This window comes from Barbus barbus (assembly GCF_936440315.1).
Source record: "Barbus barbus genome assembly, chromosome: 49".
Taxonomy (NCBI): Eukaryota; Metazoa; Chordata; class Actinopteri; order Cypriniformes; family Cyprinidae; genus Barbus; species Barbus barbus.
In genome coordinates this window covers 4,188,486-4,214,086 of record NC_136727.1, presented here as the reverse complement: position 1 = coordinate 4,214,086, position 25,601 = coordinate 4,188,486, and the positions used below count along the sequence as shown (strand labels likewise).

Below are 25,601 nucleotides of genomic sequence, written 5' to 3'. Positions count from 1 at the left end.
GTCTAGCTACAATTCATGCTTGCCAGGCCAGCATAATAAAGTAATAAACTCCCAGCATGCATTCTGGCATCAATTAATCATGCAGTTCAATTGCACCTTTATCTTCTTTACTTATCATCTGCTTTTATTTTCGGTGTTGTTTTTGTTGTGATTTTTTTTGTTGTGATTTTTTGCAAATGAGCCACTCCCATTGATGAGACAAGTTAACATCTTGCCTGATTTTTCTTTATGCCTTGGGCAATTTCGGTGACTAACAATCCATCCACACTGTTCACTCTGGCACCATAAAACAGTCTCAGTTTTATCAAGTTTGATTTTGCTTTATTGTGTATTTGTATAAGCACCGCATGAACATAAACTTTCACATGAATGGCATCCCAAAAACCCTTAAGATTACACTAAAACACCAATTTCAAGCAGCCAAACCCTGCTGGTTTACAAGTGAAAGATTCTGGCATATGTTGATTTATTTTATATTTAACTTAAAAAAGCCATGAATAGTTCTGTAACTTGAACATTTCAGACTATGGTGTTTACAATTTCCCCTTTTATTCTAGTCAAGCATGAGACAAAAAGTACGTTAGCGTGATTTATGTAAAAAATATAGACACTGATTTGAAAAATTGATTAGTATGTCATGCAAAGCCTATAAGTTTATATTGCAACCGTGATTATGAACTGTTGTTTTTCTTCATGTTTCATGCTGATCCTGAGAGTGATTCACTTTATATTCACTGAAACCTGTTATAAAGACACAGAAGGAATCACAGTAAAAACAAGTTAAAAATGAAAATATTGGATAAATAATAGTTTTAATAGCAATAATGATAATATTAGCTATAGCTATTAGTTATAAGCTCTCAGTTCCCCTGCACTTATGTTCTCCTCCACTACACGTACAATAGGGAAATCAATCTTCTGTTGTCCTTTCAACAGTAATCATACTTTCTCAATTACAGTGTGTAGAAACAAACAAACAAGCCAAAATCGCAACTTTTTATTTTCCTTTAAAGACTGAATCATTTCATTTTTAGCTCTTACTGTTTGAATGCAATACTTACACCTTTGCCTTGGCTGCCTACATATCTTGCAGCAAAAAAAGCAGTTACAGCCCAAACCACCAGACCAACACCAGCACCACATATCCCTGATGCAGCACCTGACTGAGGCGGTTCTGTAATGATAAAGAAAGACATTGGTGTGAATGTGTGTCTGATCTATAACAAACACTAGAAACGTCAGGACTATATACGGACTATACACAATTTTATTTTATTCAGTGGTGGAAACGGGCTTCCATATTTCTCAGTATTATTCGTGAGAAAACTCTTTACGTCCAATCAGTGCACTGTATTATTGTCACGTGTGTGCCTCCAGGCAGGCAGAGCAAACACTTGCGGAGACAGGAGTATCAAAAAATGAGAGGTTTAATCACAAGGAACTTTCAGCGTGTAACATAAATAATAGCGGACAAGGGAGCAGGGGAGAACACAGGCTTAGAAAGGCAGGTCATAATTAAGGGAGAACAGAAACAGGTGAGGAGCTAATTAACTGATCAGGGAAACTGGGTCAACAGAAGGCATGGAAAACATAACTAAAACAGAACAGACTCGTGACAATTATGCCTTGGAAAGTATTTATTACAGCATGTAATTCAAATGTTTTAGACATTATGATTTACCTCTGTCATCTTTTTAACCCTCGTTGTTGTTGAGACATATGGTTTGTAAGTCCAAGTATCAAAACCTATTTATTTTGTTCATGTTGTTAGTGGTCTCAAATGATAAGATGCTATATTTACTTTACACTCCCTTGTGTCTTTTTCAAATCTGAGGTGTGAACAACCAACATTGCATTTTAAATGCTACCTTTTGCAGTAGCAATGCTGACATATTTTTCTATTTTAACTAAACTAATTTCTGTTGTTGGTAGTTGTATAATACATCTGCGATGCTAACATACACCCATTTCTAATGGATGAAGCCTTGGCCTGGAAGAGAGGTCGTCAGGTGGTCCCCAAACTTCTCTGGGTGTTTCGACCCTTAACCACAACACCCTCCAGTTGGCGGGTCAGCAGTGACTGCACCTCATACACAGTGAGAAGCCACATAAGTCTCGGAAGCAGGCCATGTTGGTAGATCCAGTTGGTAGATAAGTCGCTGGGGTATATTTGTAGCAATAGCCAAAAATGCATTGTATGGGTCAAAATTATTGATTTTTCTTTTATGCCAAAAATCATTAGGACATTAAGATCATGTTCCATGAAGATATTTTGTAAAGTTTCTACTGTAAATATTAGGGATGCACCGAATCCAGATTTTTGGGGTTCGGCCGAATACCGAATCCACTGTTTAAGATTCGGCCGAATCCGAAACCGAATACCGAATCCTACTCGCATCCTTAGTTTTAACATCGGCGATGTTGTGTACTGCTTAGGGTCCTTGCCACTAGAGGGCTGCATTGGGATTGGGACCCAACGCAAATCTCGCGGGAGCGGGCGGTATGAACTTTGCTGCGGGCGGGAATGGGCGGCTAAAAAAATCACTGCGGGATCGGGAGGTAACCTAGCGACATGATGTCATTGTCAACAAAATCAAAGTACTTGAAGTCTAAAGAAACGCGCGGTAGCCTAAGCGTTTTAGATGTCCCCGATAGCCCAGGCTATATTCATCTTCCCTACCAGTGCGTCAGAATACATGCAGGTCAGGGAAAGGAACAAACATGAATCTCTTTAATAATAGCAATACAATACGTTTTTTTTCCTGCGGGACGGGAGAAGACACAAAATCAATGCATCTCTATTATCGTGCGGGAATAAATTCTCAGAGTTTTGCGGGCGGGAGTGTAACACACACGTTGCGGGAGCGGGCGGTAATGGTCAGAAATTCGGCGGGCGCGGGCGGGAGCGGGATGAAGAAAACAGTCCCGCGCAGGGCTCTACTTGCCACCACGAGACAAATTGGCATTGCAAATTGAACATAAAGCTCGACTTGAATCGCCTTCTTTTGGTTGAAAGTACTGCCAAACAAAACTTTTTTTGCTTACGAGTTCCATTTTCAGATTCTTACAGCCTACTACATTCGAACGGGTCCTATGTAAACACCTTCACGTAATCAACGGCCGTGTGACGTCGTAGCGCAAGTCTAGGGTTCGGTGTCGGTGGAAAATAAATCTAAGGTTCGGCCGAAACCGAACCCCGTCAAAAAGCCCAGGATTCGGCCGAATCCGAATCCGAATCCTGGATTCGGTGCATCCCTAGTAAATATATGAAAACTTAATTTTTGATTAGTAATATGCATTGCTAAGAACTTAATCTGGACAACTTTAAATGTGATTTTCTCAGTATTTAGAGTTTTTTGCACCCTCAGATTCCGGATTTTCAAATATTGTCCTATCATAACAAGCCATACATCAATGGAAAGCTTATTTATTCAGCTTTCAGATTATGTATAAATCTCAATTTCGAACAATTGACCCTTATGACTGGTTTTGTGGTCCAGGGTTACAAATGTAGTGTAATACAAATATACAGTCGCTGTTATTTAACAGTAAACCGATTAAGAGAAAAATCATAAATGCCAACACGAAAGCTACTTTTGTGACAGATCATGATATTGATCCAAAAAGATTTGGTCTACTCACCACTGACAGTAACACTGATAGCCCTCTGTAAGCAGTATGAACTGCTGCGCATGTGTAACTGATAAACTCCAGATTCTGTGGTTCTCGAGTTACTGATGATGAGAGAACCAGTCTGAGGATGCAGCTGCAGTCTCCCTTTAAATCTCTCTTCATCTACGAAGTGTCTGTTGGTCTTTTTGTTGATTTCACCCACAATATCATCTTCAGTCTTCCACAATATCAGGTCAAATCCATCTATTTCAGTAACACCAGTGTGTAGAATGATAATTTCTCCCTCCTTGACAGATATTGTCTTCACACCAGCTGTCACAGCAAAAAAAAAAACACATAAGAAAAACATATGATTAAGCATCTGAGTAATTATTTTTTAACAGTTCAGTTTCGAGGAACATGATTTTCATTAAAAGTAGTTCATGCCCCAAATATTGTTGTATTGTAATTAAATAAATAATTTGTTTACATTTTACTCTGTGACTTTTAGTTTAGAGCAGCTGAAGAGGACAGACAGACAGAGGAAGTAGAGGAGATGGGGAGGAAAGTAAAGCAGTAAAAAGTGATCTGCTATTACACTGTTTATTTTCAGTCACTGAGTCGAAGACTGGTCACAATACCATAAAACAAAACCTGAAGAGGATGAGTGATAGAAGTGCCAAACAAACTGAGTGCGTTTATGTCAAACAGTCATTGGCTACTGAAACTTTGATATGGCTAGTGGCACATAGTTTTAACACTTTAAACATTTCAAAATAAGTGGAACTGTGACTATTTGATACACCTGATGAAATAATATGATGAAATGATCAAGTTTGCAAAATTAGTTTAGTCACATTTTGTTTGAAATTTCTATGCCATAATTTAAATTAAATTCAGCTAGGTTGCAAAATAAAATAGATCCTGTTTAGATCAGGCTCAACAGTCTCACAACACTCTATAAATGTCCACTTACAGGGTATGATCTAAAGTTTATGAAAGCCTTATAAGTTACCACAGCGATGGACACCCGCATCTTCTGCAATATGTTTCTACATTTCTTGTCAGATAAGGTAACACGTTATAATAACTTTCATTAATAAATCATTAACAAACATTATATAATTAACTAATCATTACTTAATATTTATTCACATATCTAGAAATATGAGATAATCTGCTTGTTAATGTCAACTAATTAACTTATCTAATTAATCTTTCATATATTTGGTCTTAGTTTGTTGTGTTGACTTCCTATTTGTACATCATAAATCATTTATTAATTATTTGTTAATGTTTTGCAGTACCCAATCTAAAGTGGAAACTATCATTTGTAAATTAATTTTTTTTTTAGTATCTTTATTGGCACTGGACTTTATCTACTGTAACAACATTTGTGTAAAGGGTGGTTAGTTAAGTTTAGCGTATTGCTTGGTAAAGACATAACACGCATTGTAATTTGGGTGCAAAATATGTTTTACCTCAACACTTATATTTGTATACTATTGTGCATCATTAAACAGTTCCTATTAGTCAGTATGTTGTATGTGGACTCATCAAAATAAAGGCCGTTTCTCAAACGGAAGGCTGCATCCTCCGGAGGTCGTATTTGCAGGCATCAAGCCTGGTTTATTTCAGTTAACTGAGCATTATATTCGTGAGTCATAAGCATATTACAACAATTCACGCTTAACTAAGAATACTGGTCAAATTTATAACTGCTAATATTCTAAAATAAGATCTTCTTTATGACGTATGCAGCCTACAAATGCGTTTGAGAAAAGGCCAAAGTGTTAGAAGATATTAAGCAGAGAGCCTACTAATACTCTAGCAACAGGAGGTGGAAAAAAAAATACTTAATTTTTCATTTATAATTTTCATCAATAGCCTCGTAAGTGTGCCGACATACAGTTCAACTGTGATCACGGCCACCCGAGTTCAAATCTCACCTCGTGGTCCTTTGCCGATCTCAGTCCCCCCTCCCCTCCTGTCAACTCTATACTGTCATATATATATATATAAACAATGCAATGTAAACAGATTGAATCGTGCTGCCTTATATAGTAATCAAATTGACCCCTGTACACTGCTCATCCCTTACCCAACCCATAAACCTACCCATACTACCAAACCTGAACCTAACCTTACCCGTATCACACCTCAATAACAGCAAAAGTGTTGTGCATTAACAAAATCATTGTATAACATGTTCAAATAATTTGTAGATTTTCAAGATGTGCATGATCATATGGATTTTAAGTTTAATGACATTTGTAAGCATTTTAATTTACATGACATGTTAATTATTAGGTAATGCTTAATACATTTATTAGTAAACGTTAACAAGCACATTATTTCACGTTTCGAGATATATGAATATACACTCTAAAAAAAAAGGTGCTATATAGCACTAAAAGTGGTTCTTAGGCTCATAATCCCAGCTGTATAGCACCAAATCTTGGTGCTTCAGTGGTTCTTCAGCGGTTCGTCACCGGTTCTTTGGCATGACTGAGGGGCTATATGCACCGCTACCATATCCTTAAACTGTTAAGCTCCTGTACAGTTCTTCAGTGGTTCTTTGGGGTGATTAAGGTGCTATATGGCACCACTGCTGTACAAAGAACCTGTTAAGCCCCTTTAAAGGTTCTTTACGAGCCAAAGAACCACTGTTGGTGCTGTTTAGCACCATTTTTGTTGAAGAAATACAATGCAATATGGTACCTCTTATGGTTCTACATAGCACCATTTGACAAAGGTACTGTAAAAATATGGTGTTATATAACACCAAAAGTGGTTCCCCTATGATTACGAGCCAAGAACCACTTTTAGTGCTATGTAGCACCATTTTTTTAGAGTGTATATTAATTAATGATCCATTAAGCATTACATAATGTTTGGTAATGATTTATTAATGAAAGTTATTATAAAGTCTTACCAGTGTTTATGAGTTGGAGTGCATGTAAAATAACTTTTTAAAACATCTCTCTGACATTTGGAACAAAAGATGCTTTCCATATGAAGCTCTCTTTAGTCTACGTGTGTCATCTTTAATTGTGTAATGCACCTTTCGTCGATGCATCTCTACTGCTTATACAGTATAATGGCATGGTAGATATCAGTATTGAAAACACTTGACGTATATAGCACTTGGGTGATGTGTTTTCTGTCGGGTGCAAGTAGTTATTTTTCCAGGTGTAAGACGATTTACATTGAGCCATATTACAATATAAGAATGGTTTTATTCTTACTGGAAACATTTGAACAAAAAAATAATAAACATTTTAATACATAAATTCCAAGGATTTGCACATTATAATCCGTCTTAGGCCTAATCATATAAGGCCTAAATCAATCCTGCTTGCTTATCCTGCATCTTAAACATTACATTTCGGTTTAATTTAATGTAAACTTAATTTGAGCATAACTGTTTACAGTCCACAAAGAGTCAATATATGATATAATTTATAGAATCTACTCACCACCAACAGCAATACGGAATTTTCTGTGCAAGACCATGCTGATGGTGTTGATCTCCACTTTATAAACTCCAGACTGATCGCTTCGGATGTTGCTGATGACGAGGTCTCGGGTCTGATCGTTCAGATGAATGTTTCTCCATCTTGCATCAACAGGGCTGTTTAATCCATTAACTTGCTTGAGACCATGGCTGGTTCCAATGTTTGTTAGTTTACTTTTACTACATGATTTTACCATCAAAATTGTAATTAATATTTACAAATAATACGTCAAATTAAAGTTTAAAGGCTTGAGCGTCGTTATTTAGGATCGTAATGTCATAGACGTGACATCATTTTAATTCATAGCGAGAGTCCTCAACAAAACACGCAACATTGAAACGGGGAGTTCTGAAAAGTCTCAGTCCAGTAAAGATGACAGATAATTTAAATTATACAAACATCTGCACAATTTTAACCGTAATAATGCAGAGAATAAAGTAAATTAGGACGTTTTAGTAAAAAGTGCTGATTTAAGAGGAATATCAATACATTCTGCTTTGTTTACATAACACATCTTAAAACAGAATTATAATCCCTGTTCATTTTCTAGTAAATTTTGCACTTTAAAGTTTTGTCAGTAGTACATATAATGCTTTCTAGAATGATACATAAAGTCATGGCCTAATGGTTAGAGAGTTGGACTCGTAATCCAAAGGTTGTGGGTTCGAGTCTCGGGCCGGCAGGGATTGTAGGTGGGGGGAGTGAATGTCCAGCGCTCTCTCCACCCTCAATACCACGACTGAGGTGCCCTTGAGCAAGGCACCGAACCCCCAACTGCTCCCCGGGCGCCGCAGCATAAATGGCTGCCCACTGCTCCGGGTGTGTGTTCACTGCTGTGTGTGTGTGTTCACTGCTGTGTGTGTGTGTGTGTGTGTGTGTTCACTGCTGTGTGTGTGCATGTTGGATGGGTTAAATGCAGAGCACGAATTCCGAGTATGGGTCACCATACTTGGCTGAATGTCACTTCACTTCACTTCACTTCACTAAAGAATAACTTTGCCCCCCAATGATCTTGCCGCAGCGCTGATTGGACAGTCGTTCAGAACATTCTAAGAGTGCCACCGACTGTTGTGTCACCCAAACCTGCACAACCTATAGCTAATCTTCACCATATAGCAGAGAAAGCTACATGTGGTACTGTGCTGTACCAACACACTGCTACATGTCTAATATGCCCATGTTGAATTCAGTTTTCTTCTGCAATCATATGTGTATGCACATATATAAGGCCTAAATCCTCTGTTCAACTATAACTTTTATAAACAATCAAAGATAAGAAAGAAAAGTATATTGGTGGATGCACAATGCTGTATGAACAGATGTAAATGTGTACCATCACTGTGTGTGTTAAAAAATTGTTGCTTCAACAATCGTGTCCAGCTGTAAATAGTGATGTATTGTGTTTCGTCCTCATATTTATGGTTTACATTCATTAAGAAGGAATCTCGTTTTTAGTGGTGCCCCTTCAAATTTGATTTATATCTTCTGCAGTCTTGTGGCTTTAATGTCACTGCTTTTGTAAATTGCTCTGGCACCATTTAATATATTTATTCCTAAATATCTCTTATTCTAAATGAATAGAGCAATACTTTACAAAATAGTTAAGCTTCTCTTACCGTTTTTCTAAAGTAAGGTATTTCATTTTCATCCTTGAACATGAAACTGAGAAAAAGCATCTTGCTAAAGAGCCCATAGTTCTGTTTGTAGTCCAGACGGTTCATGAACTGTGACTGTTTTAGTTTGTGTAGGTCATGTTTGTGTTTGAGCTCAACTAGTGGGGGCGACTGTTAACAGGTTAAGTGAGCAATAGGGATGACTTCATCTCCAAACTTCCACACAATCTGATCATCTCCCTGTACTTTAACACCAGTGTGTAGAGTGACAGAATCTCCCTCCATCACTGACACTGACTCCACAACATCTGTCTCAACAACAAACAAGTGGAGAACAAACAGAAGATGTTTAAAACAAAGACTGAGCTTGCAATGCTGTAATTTCCACACATCACACTTAGAAAGAGGAGTCGAAATTCTGAGACTGAACAGTTTAGACTTTCCTCGATGAAGTTATTTTTTTCTGTTTTAAGAATACATTTCAAATTCAGATGCATTTCAGATTCAGCTCTTCAGATACAGATTCAGTTTTCTAAACAACTGAAGCTGCTTTGGAACGAAGTTATGTAAAAGATGTAGAAATAAATTTGTATTAAGAAATCTGAGATATCTTATTTCAAATGTATTTCTTGTGTCACACTTAAATCCAACACACCAATCTACCTTTCAAATATTGGTTTCAATATAGCCTCACATCTGATTGTTAATTTGCAACAAAAAAAAGGCTTTTGAACAAATCTCCCTAAAAGTATAGCCTCATGTGGTTAAAGAAAAAGATGAAAGAACTACAACAAGAAATTAAACAATTGAACAAACTGTAATTCAACATAAAATTAATTTTGTGTAATTTTGAGATATCTGATTTGGTGATCAACATCTTTGTTTTTTGTTGTTATTTTAAAGTTGACATAAAAATAACAAAAATATTAATAATAGCCTAATCCATAATGTTAAAGGAACACTCCACTATTTTCGAAAATAGGCTCATTTTCCAACTCCTGTCCAAAGAGTTTAAATATTTTTCCTATTTAAAATTTGACTCAGAAAAATAACAAAAATCTTTGGTCATTTTTGAGCGATATGCTAACGGTCTAATCAGATTCAATGATCTATGCTAAGCTACGCTAAAAGTGCTACCGCCAGACCCGGCGATCGGCTGAATGGATTCGAAAACGGTAAAACTCAATTGTATAACACTTGGGGAGTTGGAAAATGAGCCTATTTTCAAAAATAGTGGAGTGATCCTTTCATTCCACAGCATCTAAACTGTCCACAGGTGATTGACATGAATTACTCACCATGGACAGTAACTTGGAATGTCTTCAATTTTGCATCTGTTACGCTCTTGATGTCTACACTATAATGTCCAATGTGTTCAGTTCTGATGTTTGTGATGGTCAGAGATCCAGTCTGTTTGTCCAGCTTCAGTCTGTCTTTGAATATCGCACCGGGACCATCATTTGTAGAGGGATTTCCATCTGCTTCATTTATTCTAGCTATGATTACATCACCAAACTTCCATATTACCTTAGTATCCTTCGGTACTTCAGTAATATCAGTATGTAGAGTGACAGAATCTCCCACCATCACTGATACTGACACTTCATCTGCATCAACACCAAACACACCTGAAGAACAAACAGAAACAGTTTTATTAAATAACATTTTAGTATTGTAAACTTGTATATTACTGTAATATTTGTGCTGTAATTACAGCATATTAATGAAAGCAATTTTTCAGGCAAAATAGCCTATTGTTTGTGTACAGTTATATTCCTGTATTGGTATTGGAAAATGACAATATTATATTTGACAATATAGTTTCACAAGTTTGAGCAGTTCTCTAAAGTGACCTTTTTCATTCACACTGTACAGTAAAGATGGGATATGATAATGAGCTCATTTAAAGTTAGTCACTGAACTTACTTTATTCTCCCTGCATGCTACACTGTAAAAAAATCCAATTAACAAAATGTTGGAAGGGCAAAAATATTTAAGTTGATCTAATTTTATTGTTTGGGCTTAGTTGAGTAGACATATTATATCACGTCTACACAAATATATATTAAAAACATTAAATGAATGGTTATTTTCAAATCCAGTCAGTACATTACACTGAATAAATATTTGTAATTAACGTTAGACTGAATTTATCAAAACTTTTATTTAAAAGGTGTAAATGTTTTATTTAAAACGTATATATTTATACACAAACATACAATATATACAAAAACATTGAATACGCGTTGTATGATATGTCTGAGATCAAGTTAAGTGAAGGGAATTAATTTTAGCTAATTTTGGAATGTTGTATGACATTTTTGTGTTTCCGTGACGTGAAAAGATATGAAGAAATTGCGTGGTCTTTCTCTTTTTATAAGCCATAACTGAAATCTAACTTAATGTAAACCACAGTAATGCGCTCATTTGAAGTTAACATGGGCGTTTTGAATGGGGTTTTGTGTGTGTAAACTTATGAAATTGTACCATTAAGTAAAAATACGACATTAAACATTTTGCTGTTAATTTGCTGACCATCAGGTCATCCAAGAGGTGACTTTTTTTCTTCATTCCTGCATGTTTAGTTTGTATGTTAAAATGTTAGAAATGGAGATTGTTATTAAATAAAGGATATTATGTGTTGTAAAGTGTGTGTTTTTAGTGATTGATAAACACCAGTTAATAATTTGTAATAATTTTTTTAAACTATAAAAAAATATGTTTATGTAGTTCCCCAGCAGTTTCTTATGGTGCCCAAATAATAAATCTCAGTTGAGGTAACATATAAAACACATGGAGCAAACCGTTCAATTTTAATTGACATTACTTGCTGAAGTCTTCTAAATGTTTGAACAATTAAAAATTTGTATTTGTATGGAATATTAAACTAGTTCACTAAAGCTTGAGCCAACTAAAAAAATAACAATTCAGAAAACACTTTGAAGTCAGAAATTGACTGAACGTAAAATTTCTGTGGAACTAGTTACTAAATAATAATTAGTTGAAACTGCTTGAATTTTTTTTTACAGTGTGCATGTTCTTGCAATGCTAAATTAAATGTTGTGTCATAGTTTACAAATACTCTTTGCAAATACCTATTTACCATAAAACCAGTCTCTTAGTGTCTTAATATACCAATTTTGGCAGCAGTCTAGTATATTTACAAAATGCAGTAGCTTTGTAAGTATTTTAGTTTTTCATAATGTCGGTAATGCAAGTAAACAGATTTGTTGCATTGTGTCTCTTGAAAATTAAATGTCTTGTAATTTCTACAATGCATGCAAATTATGTCTATTCTGATTCTTTGGATTTATGTTATTGGATATTATTAAATGACTCAACAAAACTCAGCACACAAGCATGGATGTTTCAAATTGACACACAAAGACTGAACAAATGGTACAATGCATAGCTTACATTTTGTTTGCCGCTTTAATGTAAAATATTTCCTCCTTTATTAAACTTTTATTTTTTGAATAAACATTGGGGGTTTGGAGTGACATACCTATTCTGAACAAGTACAACTTGCAAAAACAAGTAAAAACCCACCCAAGGTAGGCCTAATTTTAGAAGGGCAGGTTGTAACAACATCAGGCATCTAATTACGAGCTCGATGGCAGTTGGAAGCCGCACCTTGAATGTGAGCAACAGTAACTCAACCGAGAGATTTTCGGTTTAGGTAGGGAAAATCAGTAGGGTTTTTTACAGTAGGGTTTTTGGGCGGAGTGTAGCATTTGGACCAATCAGACACACAATTTTTCATTTGATTTAACAAATCAATTAGTTATTAGATCATCCTATTAGATAATCACAGACCCCCTCACCCAATACGCATACTGGGTGCCCATATGTCTGTAAATGACTCCAGGCCCCCGGTTCCATGGCAACCAATCTGATAACTAGTTTTATTGCTCAAAAGAATGCGGGCAGAGCAACACTCACTTAATTTCCCCATAAAGAGACATTATGCCATAAAAATGGACTCTTCTCTAATTCATAGAAAAACCTTTCTTTGAATGAACACACATATCTTCGGGTCATTATTACTGTTCTTGTATATGTTCTTGTGTATTGTATACTGTTTTATGCATGCTTATGATAGATCACTAGTTAATATCACCTCACTTATACCATGTTTGGTCTCTATCAATTCGTCTTCGGATCTTCGTCTCTATCAATTCGTCCTAAGAATCTTTAGTAGTTTGTGCATTAACCCCAGGTGAATTACTTATGCAAATTACCATATTCAGAGACAAAGAGTCATAAACTTTCCCTCCAAAAGTTCAAGACACCATTGGCTCTTTGACTCCCCAGAGGTGTGACCTCTATATCAGATAAATCTCTCACATCAGTGACCCGCCTGCCAGTCTGTGAATCTTTTAGATTCTGAGAAGATGAGGATGTGAGCTAGAACTCTTCTGGACCCCTTAAGTTTTTTCACTTTCCATTCAACCAAAGATCCTCGGATCTCAGCAGATTGTATGTTTGTTTGTTAGACTAGTTTGCGTTAGTATTTAATTAATAAAACTCTTGTGCACAAATTACACAAGTTTCTGATTCTGCCTTGCAAATTAATGTCCCTTTATGATTTTTGATCCTTACACTTTTGCGCAGTCGTCTCTGACTGAATGATTGCAGGCATTCTTTGTGTAATGTTAGGATAAAGCACAGCAAACCTAAGCTATTGTATACATTGATTTCAGTTTGTTGTGCTGTTCATTTGTTGCTCTCAAATCTTTAAAACTGTGTCTTATTAATTGTTATCATTTGTTGAATACATTACTGCAAGCTACAAATGAAATAAACCTATCTGAATGTATCTGTGGACACATTTTTTTGTATAGGGTGTGATGATCCATGTCTTAACTTACTCCGTTCAACATTCTACGTGTTGTTTAGTTATAAACTATCATACACTGCTAGAAAAAAAAAGAAAAAAAAAGAAGTTGCTGAAATTGTCATTGTTTTTTTCATGTTTCTACTATATAATATTTAAACATTTATACAAACAAAAGTAAATGTAAGATGATCACAAGTAAAGGTTTAAGGTTTCCCTTGCACAGTGAAATCCCAGAACACCTGCATGATAATGTCTACACTGATTTCCAATAGTAGTGCAGATATACACTACGTGAACCAACAACCATTTCAATTATTTATTGTTATACTCTTCTGTTACCTTTTATGTTTTAAAACGGTCATCCTCTGGCAATGAATGAAGTAAAGTTCACCACCATATACTTGGCCTAAGAAAAATTTTGCAACATGTTATTCTCTGTCATCTATTCTTTGACCATGTAATGTACTGTACCTGGATGATACACAATGATGATCATTTATACAAATGCATGATCTATTTTGATGCACAACAAACACTCATTCAACATTATAAGTCATAAAGTTCCATAAACATATATAATTAATAAAATATAATTTATAATTATATATAAATAAATAAAAAAATAAATAAAGTGGGATAAAGATTGGATTGTGGCCTTGACTAGCTTTTGATGTTATAATGTGTTTTGGTGTGGATGTTTGATATTATGTGAGGCAGTGACATTTTGTTTTTTTAAAAATTAATTCAATAATGATTCACACTGAAAATCCAGGAGCATGTAGTCATGGAGGATGTGATTAATATAAATTTTGAGTATGAATCACTATTGAATTCTTGTTACAAACTAAAAAGATTTATGTACAACAACAAGACTACATAGGAGAAAAGAGAGTGTGATGTAAATATCCTTGTTGAATTTGCTGTATAAAAATATGACACATGATAAAGCTATTCTAAGATCATATAAGAGAGGTAAAACAACAACAACATATTTCTAAACTTGATTCTGGCATTTGACTTATGACATTACCATTCAAAAGTTTTGGGATTACTATGTTGTTGTTTTTTATATATATACACACACACACACACATATATATATATATATTTTTTTTGTTCCGTTAAAACAGTAGGGCATGCATTCGTGCAAAATAGTAACGCTCAGAGTATTACAGGCTGTCAGCGACTCAGCGCCCTCTACCGTTCACTACTAAACACACACGTACACAAACAACTTACCCTCAAAATACCTTTACTGTTCTGTTTCCGATTTATAATGAAAACGAATAGCCTATGTTAAATTAATTAAAAAAAAGTAAGTGTTACTCACCGTTCACGAGTAATAAAATCCAAAAAAGGAAGGTATTACTCCTCATACTGATGTCGCTTCAGACCGCGTCTAACTACAACAGCATTGACTCAAGAGCACTGATGATGGACTTGTATCAAACCTTCCAAGTCACGTGGTTTCTTTAGAACGCGGGGGTGTTGCGTCATAGACCTACTATTTCGAAACGTTCCAAAGTCGACCTTGGCTTGATCAAAACCATTAAACGCTTGTTTTTGTTCTTCTGTATAGTCAGTCAGTAAAATAAATGTTGAAAATTTTGTTGAAATTGAACTTTAAAAAAAGTGAAAATTTGTGATGAATTAGAGAAAATGATTATGGTAATCCATTTTCATTGCAAAAAATGTATTATTCCTTGCATTAAACGTGTCACAGTAATCCAGTACAGACATTCAGTGTAATTATAAAATGTATTAATTCATGAATAAATTAACAATAATAATAATGTGACCAAAATAAAAAGGTTTTAAAAACGTTGCTTTAAGTAATGAAAAAGTATACCACGCCTGATTACTATGAAAACAAAACCCGACGAAACTGTAACTTTTGAGAGATATTTCAAAGTTTATATATATATATATATATATATATATATATATATATATATATATATATATATATAGTTTTCTGAATTCAAAACGAAAATAAATAAATAGGCTAAATAAGAAGCTAAATTAATAGCATTACATTTTTTTTTGCATGTCATCACATACAACCAAGAAAAACTCTTTGTCTGAGCTTTATTGTGTATGAAGGCCTTCTTATATGAATCTCATCCCCTCAAAACAACTTTATTTTGGAATAAAAATAGTAAATTCAGTTTGATGCTTTTGAGCAGCTCCTAATCTGAGTCAAACCTCAGTTTAGTGACAGAATGACCCAAATGTATGAGGTTTCTCTTGAGCGGACAAACATCTCCTTCCTGTTTACTGCTGCATGTGTGTAGTTGATTTATAGGTAATAGATTATTTTCCATCAAGACAAATTTCCACTCTACACAAATAAAGATAAAGGGATATAATGCGAGATGCGAAACTGAACTGTTGCTCTTACTGGCGCGTTCATGTAGGCTACACAATCACGCGCACGGAAGCGCGCAGACTGAAAGAGTTGGGTTTTTGAAGAGGTTTTATCTGCTTGACTCACCGCAAGTTATCTCCACACAGTGTGTATGACAATTAAACGTTGTTGAACGCGATTCTGTCGTGTTTCTTGAAATCGACCTCTTTTTTCAGCCATTGCACGGATCTGACACTGTTGAAGAAAATGATTCACGGGCTAGTTTTGTTCTTTTTAAGTTTTTTTCCTCTGATTGGTGAGTAATAAATGTAGGCCTATTTATGGCCTCGGTGTTAATACAGATTAGCTATAGGATAATATTATTTAAAACGTTTAAGTATTAAGGTTTTAAATTATTTAAGTTGACGATTAGATTTAGCCTATATTTAACTTTGATCTGTAGGCGCGGAGACAGATGAGCTCGTGTCCGCGATGGAGGGAGGTGCTTTCACTCTCCGAACTGGATTCACTGAAATGCAGGGCGATCATGAGATCGAGTGGCGCTTTGGATCGAGCAGAACTCGTATTATCAAAACAGTAGCGGGAGACATTTTTACAGACGATATCACGATATTTAGAGACAGAGTGCAGATCGAAAGACAGACTGGAGATCTCACCATCACAAACATCACTAATGAACACTCTGGAGTTTATGAACTGAGTATCGATCTCGAACAGACAGAGTTGCAAAAAAAATTAATTGTCACTGTTTATGGTGAGTAGCATATTACACATGTAAACAGCAGCCTACTTAATTTTATATTTACGTAACGCCCCTCTTACCTATACTGTGAGCTGTAGGCTAATTATTCTTGAATTTTTGGTTTATTTACTCTCCAGCTCCTGTGCCTGTTCCGGTCATCACCAGATACTCTCCTCAATGTTCATCATTATCATCATCATCATCAGGGTTCAAAAGTGTGTTGCTGTGTTCAGTGTTGAATGTGGGTCATGTGACTCTCTCCTGGTACAAAGGAAACAGTTTATTTTCCAGCATCAGTGTGTCTGATCTCAGCATCAGTCTCTCTCTACCTCTGGAGGTGGAATATCAGGATAAAAACAGCTACAGCTGTGTGGTGAACAATCCTGTCAGCACCCAGACCACACATTTGGACATCGATCAACTTTGTCAGACATGTGCAGGTAGAACATTGGTGATATCAGTGTTTCTTCACAGTACCTTAATGCCTTAAATACCAGTACTTGATACCTTAAACCAGTATAAGTAGACATGTCAAAGTCTATAATGCAGTTTTTAATTTAGAGCCTACTTCTTTTTACAGACTCTGACAACTGGAGTCAAAAGGAGCTGTGATCCAATTGGTCATCTCTGCTGTGGTGGGCGTGGCTGCTGTTGCTGTGTACTGGTTTATCACATCAGGAGTCCGTTCTTCGTACCTCGCTTAATACATCTGAGATGATTTGATAACTGATCTCTGGCTAATTTGGTTCTTCAAAACGAATTTGCGTATTAGATTAAAATATCTGGATTAAGTTGTCTAAGATTACTGCGCGTTCTCGTGTTCCCCAAAAAGCACAGATGTATCAATACTCAAAACCACGATCAGCAATGCAGCGATTGGCTGGCGGCAAGACAGCAACGTAATGACATCATATCATTAAAAAAGACACCTGACGAAAAAGTTTACAAATTTCTGGACTTTTATAAGGACACAGCCAAGCGAATAAAACTACATAAATGTTATAATAGATAAATGAAATGTGCACTGTTTTTAATTTATTATTATTAATTTATTTTCTATTTTAATTTCTAGCATTTGTGTAAGCTTTACATTTTTATTTCAATGTTGTAATTAGCAATCCATTTAATTTTATCTTTGAAGCAGATTTCTTAAGTGACAGCATTAATTAAAGTTTCTTAGAGATCAAGTTATCTGCATTTCCTGAGCTCCATCAAGCCTCTCTAATAATATCTGTCACCACTCAAATTAATGCACGGCTCAGATTAACTGTATGTAAGACTCTCTCTATTATTATTAGATATACTCTATTATTATATACTCTATTATTTCATCACTAATAAATATTTCAATAAATAAAACTGGCTGTGTCTGTAATATTATAGACTGACTACACAACATTGTTGTATTATTTTCAAATTAATTTTTGAATTATTATTATTTTAAATTATTGTCCCTGGACCTGTAGGATACTCTTGTTATAAAATAGCGGTGGCTGGGACAGATTTTAAGTATCGTTTCTGCTTAAAAAGATGCGATCTAATCCTGTTTACATGAAATAAGCCTGCTCCCGAGCAGGTTTAAATTTACGGACCTGTTGCTATGACAGCAAGTCTAGGATGAGCATCCAAGAACCAAATGATCCAAGATCAAGTGAAATCGGCAACAGTCAAATCCAGCTAACTGAGTTAGCGATGTATGAAGAACGGACCCCAGATCCAGAAGAATTGAACTGAGAGGAAAACAGTAATGTACCTGGGATTATAAAACAAGAATAAACAGTCTCTTTCTTTTTTCTTGGCATGTTGTGGCTGGAATTGTAATTATTGTATCCAATCGAACTGCAGTGATGGTATCCTGGTAAAAAAAAAAAAAGAAGAAATCTTGATGATGCACCAACTGCTTTTGTCAGTTTGATGAGATTTTATGTGCGTGATTTTTTTTTTTTTTTAATGGACATTAAAGTGTTGACTTTTCCTTTTTATACAAAGAGTTAATTACAAAAAAAATGTAATTTTAAGTGTTAAATGTTTGAAAATAATGTTTGTTCTGTCCTGTACATCTTTGTTTAGCTTGTATGGTCAAGAAAATTGGTAATAAAATTTTTCATATGGAAGATGCGTTTTTGTAAATTGCATATTTGGTATATTTTGTTTCTGTTTTTCTGTTACCTGGCAAATTATGGATGTTTGGAAATCAAGGTACTCCCATAGCTCTCATAAAGGCCAGTCAAAGCTCATTATTTAATGGTACTGATGGGAGATTCATAGGAAAATTACAGCTGGATCGACTCGATCCCTTACCATCATAAACACAAGAACCACAGACTCAGAACTTTATAAACTAAGCACTATGTGTATCTGAATTCACGTTTTGTCATTCAGTGTGTGCTAACACTTCCAAGTTAAGTTAATCAAAAAGTGTTACGTGACATTCAATTTAGTCAAACTGGGAGTACAACGAAAATTAAATACTAATACTAATTATGAAATTAGGTGTGTTGAGGCAAGTTGGAGCTAAACTCTTCAGGACACGGCCCTCCAGGACCGAGTTTGGGCACCCTTAAAATAGATATACCTACATATAGCATATATCTAAAAATACATATACTGAGAATAAGCAGAAAACAGATGTTTTCTGACCATTTCATCCAGTAGTAGTTATTTATTTTACTGCCATGTTAGCATCTAATTCAATCTTCATGGCAAAAACTGAGTTGCAGTAATACAAGAGTTACATAAACACAAAATAAAAACCAAGCAAAAAGAAAAATACATCAGTTAAAATTATTCACCACATCCAATCTTGTACTGCTACCATCAAGACAAACTAATCCCAGTTCATCCATTACATCCTCAGTTATGGTACCATTAAAATCAGTGAAAGCACTCCCCCACAGGGTATTATGGGCATTACAATCCTTTTTATCATCTCTGGTAGTCAACTGGAGACTGACATTTCATTAGTAAAAAAATGGTGGGTCAATATTGACCCCAGCAAAAAATGGTGGGGGCATGTCCCACGTGCAAATTACGGGAAATTATGTTAAAATTATATCAATGTGGGTAAACGTGTCATCCCTCACATTGTGGTGGCATTGAAATATAAGTGTTTAGATGAAGGTTGGATGTCCACATATCGAATATGTAAAAATGTTAAATCCACATTTGTGTCTCAGATGAAGCACAAAAAAATAATAAAAATAGAATCTCGTGCAACTAATTCCAATCCGTCTCAGATATAAGTAAAAAATGGGATTTTTTGTGCCAATGTAAAGTCAGCCAATGTGTAAGCTGTAATAAATGTATTCCCACAATCGAAACACATTTGATTCTTCACACCACTGTCACTTTTCTGGTGTATTTCTGAAGTACCCTGCTGAGTAAAACTCTTTCCACATAGAAAACATATTTGAGGCATCTCCTTTGTATCGTTGCTGCACTGATCAGAGATCATAGTTCTGAAATGGGAATGCAAATGTGATTTAAGCGTTTCTGCATCCGCAAAACTCTTGAAACATTGATCACATGTGTTCTCTACAGTGTGGATCCTCTCATGTTTCTTCTGTTGAATTGGCCATTTGAATCTCTTGTCACAGTGTGAGCACTTGTAAGGTTTTTCTCCAGTGTGACTTCTCTGGTGCTGTTTCAGCTCAGCATCTCTAATAAAGGTCTTCCCACAATCAAAGCATATATGATTTTTCACACCGCTGTGTCTTCTCTGGTGCATTCTAAAACTATCCAGACATAAAAAGCTCTTTCCACACAATGTACAAATGTGAGGATTCTCCTTTGAATAATCGTGCAGGTGGTCCTTTAGGGAATCTGGAATAGAGTTAAATGGTCTTTCTCCAGAATGAGAATGCAGATGTAATTTAAGTGTTGTTGCTTGTTTAAAACTCTTCCCACATTGATCACATGTGTACGGTTTTTCTCCAGTGTGGATCCTCTCATGTGTTTTTAGTTGTCCTGATTGACTAAATCTCTTTTCACAGTGTGAACACTTGTAAGGTTTTTCTCCAGTGTGAATTCTCTGGTGCAGTTTCAATACGGTAACGGTAGCATAAGACTTCCCACAATCAAAGCACATATGATCCTTCACACTGCTGTGTGTTTTCTGGTGTAATTTAAGAGCTCCAGCTTGTCTAAAACTCTTCCCACATTGATCACATGTGTACGGTTTCTCTCCAGTATGAATTTTCATGTGATGCATAGCACCTTGTTTGGATAAGAAACTCTTTTCACACCGAGGGCAGCTGAAAGATGTTTTGCCTCTTGTTTGCAGTGAGCAACTCAAAGATACATCTTCAGTTTTGACATGATGTTTCTCCTCTGCTTCATTCAGTTCTTCGCTCTCCTCATTCTCTTCCATCAAGTCTAAAATTAAAATGAATATTCAAAGTTAATTGTCATTTCAAGCAAATAATATAAACATAATAGCTATATGAATGGAAAGGACATTTGCTACACAAAATGATGATTAGCCACGTTTTAGGCCAAAAGTGGGTATGCTAGTACGTGCCAGGGCTTTCTTTGGGCCAACAGCCAGTGTTTTGGCCTATCGAATACCAACTTAGGCTTGAGTTGTGCTTATGAACAAAGGTAGAGTTTCTCCGTCTAGAGAGGGTCAACGCTGCTGATCATTTCATGAACCATGGTTTGTCGTTGTTGTAGATTAGATGGGTCCTGTTAGGAATGCACATATCCTCACAGAAACTGATATATGATGCTATGGTCTCTGTGAGCTCATCCAGACCGATGGCAGCGGCTTCAAAAACAGTCCAATCAGTGAGAGAGAAACAGGCTTGTAAATCCCACTCTGTTTCATTAGTCCATTTTTTAACAGTTCTTAATACAGGCTTTGCAGATTTAAGTTTCTGCCTGTAGGTCGGAATAAGATGAACCAAACAGTGATCAGAGAGTCCTAAAGCTGCTCGTGGAACCGAGTGATATGCGTCCTTTATTGTTGTGTAACAGTGATCGATTACTGTCTCTGGTGGGACATGTGATGTGCTGTCTGTATTTTGGCAGTTCACGGGAGAGATTTGCTTTATTAAAGTCCCCGAGAATGATTAAAACAGAGTCCGGGTGTTGTTGCTCACTCTCTGTGATTATATCAGCGAGTTTCTGTAAAGCAGTGCTCACGTGCGCTTGCGCTGGAATGTAGACACTCACGAGAATGAACGAGGAGAACTCCTGTGGCGAATAGAACATCTGTACACCACCTCTCATTGATGTAAAAGCACGTTCCGCCGCCGCGCGATTTCCCCGTTGATTCTGCGTCGCGATCTGCTCTGATCAGCTGGTAATTAGGCAGATGTAGTATGCTGTCCGGTATGTCGCCATTTAGCCAGGTTTCCGTGAAACACAGAGCAGCAGAGTTTGAAAAATCACATTTTAGTCATAAAATAATATAATGTCACTTTCATAGTTTTAGTCTAGTTTTAGTCGACGAAAAGTCATTGCATTTTTGTCAACTTTTAGTCATTACTTTTAGTCAAACTGCAGTTACCAACATTTATTTTGGTAGCTATTTTATATGTAGTATTCAAACAAAAATAGTCATCAATACTTCTCTCTTTAGACCAAAACAATTAAGCTTAGTTATGAGAAATTTGAATCAAGGATTGAATTTGGAAAAACTACCTTTTTTTGGTAGAAATATAAATTAAACAAATTTTTCAGATACAGTAGGTTTACTTAACAAGTATACATTTATTTAACATCTTTTGTTGGTTAACATTTATGACAGATAATTAGGAATGCTGTCCATTTAAGACGGAAGGTATGCATGTAATAGCCTACTGACATACATTCAGTTTTCACCCACGTGTTTAAGCTCACTTAAACCATAACGGACTGTATTTCCGTGAGATGTTCTGTCTACATGAGAGACATTTGGACTGCTGTGTGTGTATTTGAGCACTGAGAATTGATCGCGCGCTGTATGAGAACTGAAGAAGTGGAGCGTGCGCGAGAGAGAGCACTTCTATCAGCGCGTTTCCGCCTATCGCACCTTCACTAGCTTTAAGTTAATCGACAATGAATTGTGACTCCCGGGAAAAACGGGACGTCTGGTCACCCACTCCCTAACTCTTCGGTTGCTGAGGTCATTGTTTCATGTCGCTAGTTCGCGTTTTGGTAGCCTATCTGTCCACTGCGGCTGCCATACTGAGACTAGATATGCAAACGCACCTTATCCAATGACAGAGAAGCACATTTTGAAAGACAAGAGAGTTAACTTAGCCTATAGGATGTATTTTGAATGTCCGGTAGTCCTCAAATAACATTTTAGTCCCGTCTCGTCTTGTTAACGAAGACGCGCATAAATTCGTCATAGTTTTTATCATCAGATATTAGTTTTAGCTCGTCAACGTCTCGTCTTAGTCACAGAAAAAAGGTTCGTTGACGAATATTTTTCGTCGTCGTCTTCGTCAACGAAATTAACACTGGGCTCCGCCAACTACAATGTCCAGCAAAACGTCCGAAAAATCTAAATCCGGAAAAAGATTTTGTGGTGTGTTCTGCCGAATGTTCAGCAGGTCATCCCTGGTAAAACTTACCGTATTTGAAAAACAAAAAACAGGACAAACAAACAAAAACAGTACAAACACTGGAGAGCAACGCACAATAGCTGCCATTATCTTGTATTTTATTTCCGCATTAGACATTTAAAGTCACTTAGCTAAATTCTCTTTCAGACATCAATGAGTGTTTGAAATAACTTCTGTTTGTGATCTAATGTGGATTCTCATCACTGTATAAGGCAGAATTATATTATTTATATGCGATGCACAAGGCTATGCACACTAACCATTACCAAATCAAATCAAACAGCACATTTATTTTGTCACATATGTTATATGTCAATGTGTTCTTTATACCAGACAACCTGATATCCATATTTAACTCCTAACTCAGGATTTTCGTTCTGGAGCTTCCACTGTCTCTCTGACTAAAATGATAACTCTATATTGGAACAGGAGAGAGAGCGCTCATAGCTCCAGATTACAGAATTTGTTGGAAAAATTATGGAAATCATCATTGTTTATTTAAATGTGATGTAAACAGAATTTATCAATATCATATATATATATATATATATATTTTATGTGCATGCTTGTGAACTAAAGCTTGTGTTGTGTTGTTTTGTACAGTACTGTATTATAAATAAACAGAAACCTACATGATTGAATAAGTATCTGTATCCTCTTTTTTTTTTGTATGAAATAGCGTAAATATCACTTTATTTTGTGGAAGTCGTGGCCTAATGGTTAGAGAGTCGGACTTGTAATCCAAAGGTTGCGGGTTCGAGTCTCCGGCCGGCAGGAATTGTAGGTGGGGGGAGTGAATGTCCAGCGCTCTCTCCACCCTCAATACCACGACTGAGGTGCCCTTGAGCAAGGCACCGAACCCCCAACTGCTCCCCGGGCGCCGCAGCATAAATGGCTGCCCACTGCTCCGGGTGTATGTTCACGGTGTGTGTGTGTGTGAGTGCACGTTGGATGGGTTAAATGCAGAGCACGAATTCCGAGTATGGGTCACCATACTTGGCTGAATGTCACTTCACTTCACTTATTTCTGCATAATTAATGTGCATTCCTGACATGATCAGTGTAGCACTGTAAAACAATGGTAAAACATCAATGCTTATGTTTTTAATCTCAACTTTTTAAACTCAATTTTATTATAATAAAAATAATTTCTTACATTTATATAGCGCTTTTCTAGGCACTCAAAGCGCTTTACATACAAGGGGAGAATCTTCTCAACCACAATCACCAGTGTGCAGCACTTTTATTATGTAAGTTAATATGTTTCATTGTATGGAGGAAAAAAATAAGTTTTCCAAAAATATCTTATTTGTTTGAGGCCCCAGACGCAAAACGGGCTATTAAATCATTGTTCATTTATTAAAATAATTATATGTTAATTAAATAAAAATGTGCTTAAAAATGAGACAAATTTTGTTTAAAGATAGCTACAGGACCAAACACTCCACCAAAGAAATACCACACCATCCCCCCTTTATTTATGTATTTATTTTTACAATTTAGCCACTGCATGTAGTTAAGCCAAACGTACAGGCTACTTTATACTGTCTGGCTCCAACCAAATCTGAAGAATTGTTTTATAATATTTCACAGCATCATTACTGAAGAATCAGGAATAAACACCAACCTATTGGTTCTTCAGTATCTTCATGCTTCACTCTGAAGGGGTCTGGATCACTTTTGATCTCACTGTAATCTTCAATAAACTCTGTCTTTACAGATTTATGTTCTTTCTGGTCCTCTGAATGCATGACTAGCGCATGTAAATACTGATTTGTTTAAAAAAAAACAGATTTGTAATGCTTCAAAAACTTAGCAAATCTTTTGTTTAGAAACAGCCGTTCTGAGCTCGCCTCTTCTTTCTTCTTCTCGTGTTTCTGGCGGTCTGGGAAACAAATGTAAAAGGTGCATTTGCGCCACCTACTGGTCGGGAGCTCCAGGGGATAACGTAATGAGAGAAAAGTCCAGGGGAGTAAAAGAAAAAAATTATTAATTCTTCTATATTCTTTGTTATGTTTTTAAAATATGTAAACATTTCCTTATATACTCTTGATTGTCTTTATCCGTTTTGCTAATATCACCTTGAATGATATAATTCTCCTCAGATGACCTAATTGCTGAAGTCTTCCTCTTTCATATGCAATACATTTTAAAATGCTTTACTGTTTCTGGGTGTCCACATTTGTCACAATTACCCGTTTCTTGTTTCTCAATTTTGTGCAAATGTATTTTTCTGTCTCTATTGCCATATCTATAAACCTCTCACCCCCAATTGTCCTAGACTTTGTATAAATGGTAAATTTGTATACATTGTAAATTCTTTTATTCCATTATCTCACATTATTTTCCTTTTTTTA

General features: G+C 35.9%; 3 protein-coding genes across 3 annotated transcripts; 1 reads left to right on the top strand and 2 right to left on the bottom strand.

Annotated features, from left to right (window-relative positions):
* Positions 1-305: 305 nt before the first annotated feature.
* On the bottom strand, positions 306-15,048 carry LOC306867856 (uncharacterized protein). The gene is made up of 7 exons (XM_079413778.1): positions 14,914-15,048; positions 10,042-10,371; positions 8,930-9,051; positions 7,092-7,254; positions 3,643-3,945; positions 1,062-1,174; positions 306-741 (listed from the first exon to the last, which is right to left on the bottom strand). The coding sequence occupies exons 1-7, from the start codon at positions 14,957-14,959 to the stop codon at positions 721-723; spliced, it is 1,098 nt and encodes a 365-aa protein (XP_079269904.1). The 5' UTR covers positions 14,960-15,048; the 3' UTR covers positions 306-720.
* A 963-nt stretch (positions 15,049-16,011) lies between these two features.
* Positions 16,012-18,820, top strand: LOC306867879 (CD48 antigen-like). The gene is made up of 4 exons (XM_079413814.1): positions 16,012-16,246; positions 16,394-16,705; positions 16,831-17,133; positions 17,274-18,820. Exons 1-4 carry the CDS (start codon positions 16,198-16,200, stop codon positions 17,303-17,305), a joined length of 696 nt encoding a protein of 231 aa, XP_079269940.1. The 5' UTR covers positions 16,012-16,197; the 3' UTR covers positions 17,306-18,820.
* On the bottom strand, positions 18,643-25,126 carry LOC306867851 (uncharacterized protein). The gene is made up of 2 exons (XM_079413770.1): positions 24,872-25,126; positions 18,643-21,067 (listed from the first exon to the last, which is right to left on the bottom strand). The coding sequence occupies exons 1-2, from the start codon at positions 24,993-24,995 to the stop codon at positions 19,926-19,928; spliced, it is 1,266 nt and encodes a 421-aa protein (XP_079269896.1). The 5' UTR covers positions 24,996-25,126; the 3' UTR covers positions 18,643-19,925.
* Positions 25,127-25,601: the final 475 nt, after the last annotated feature.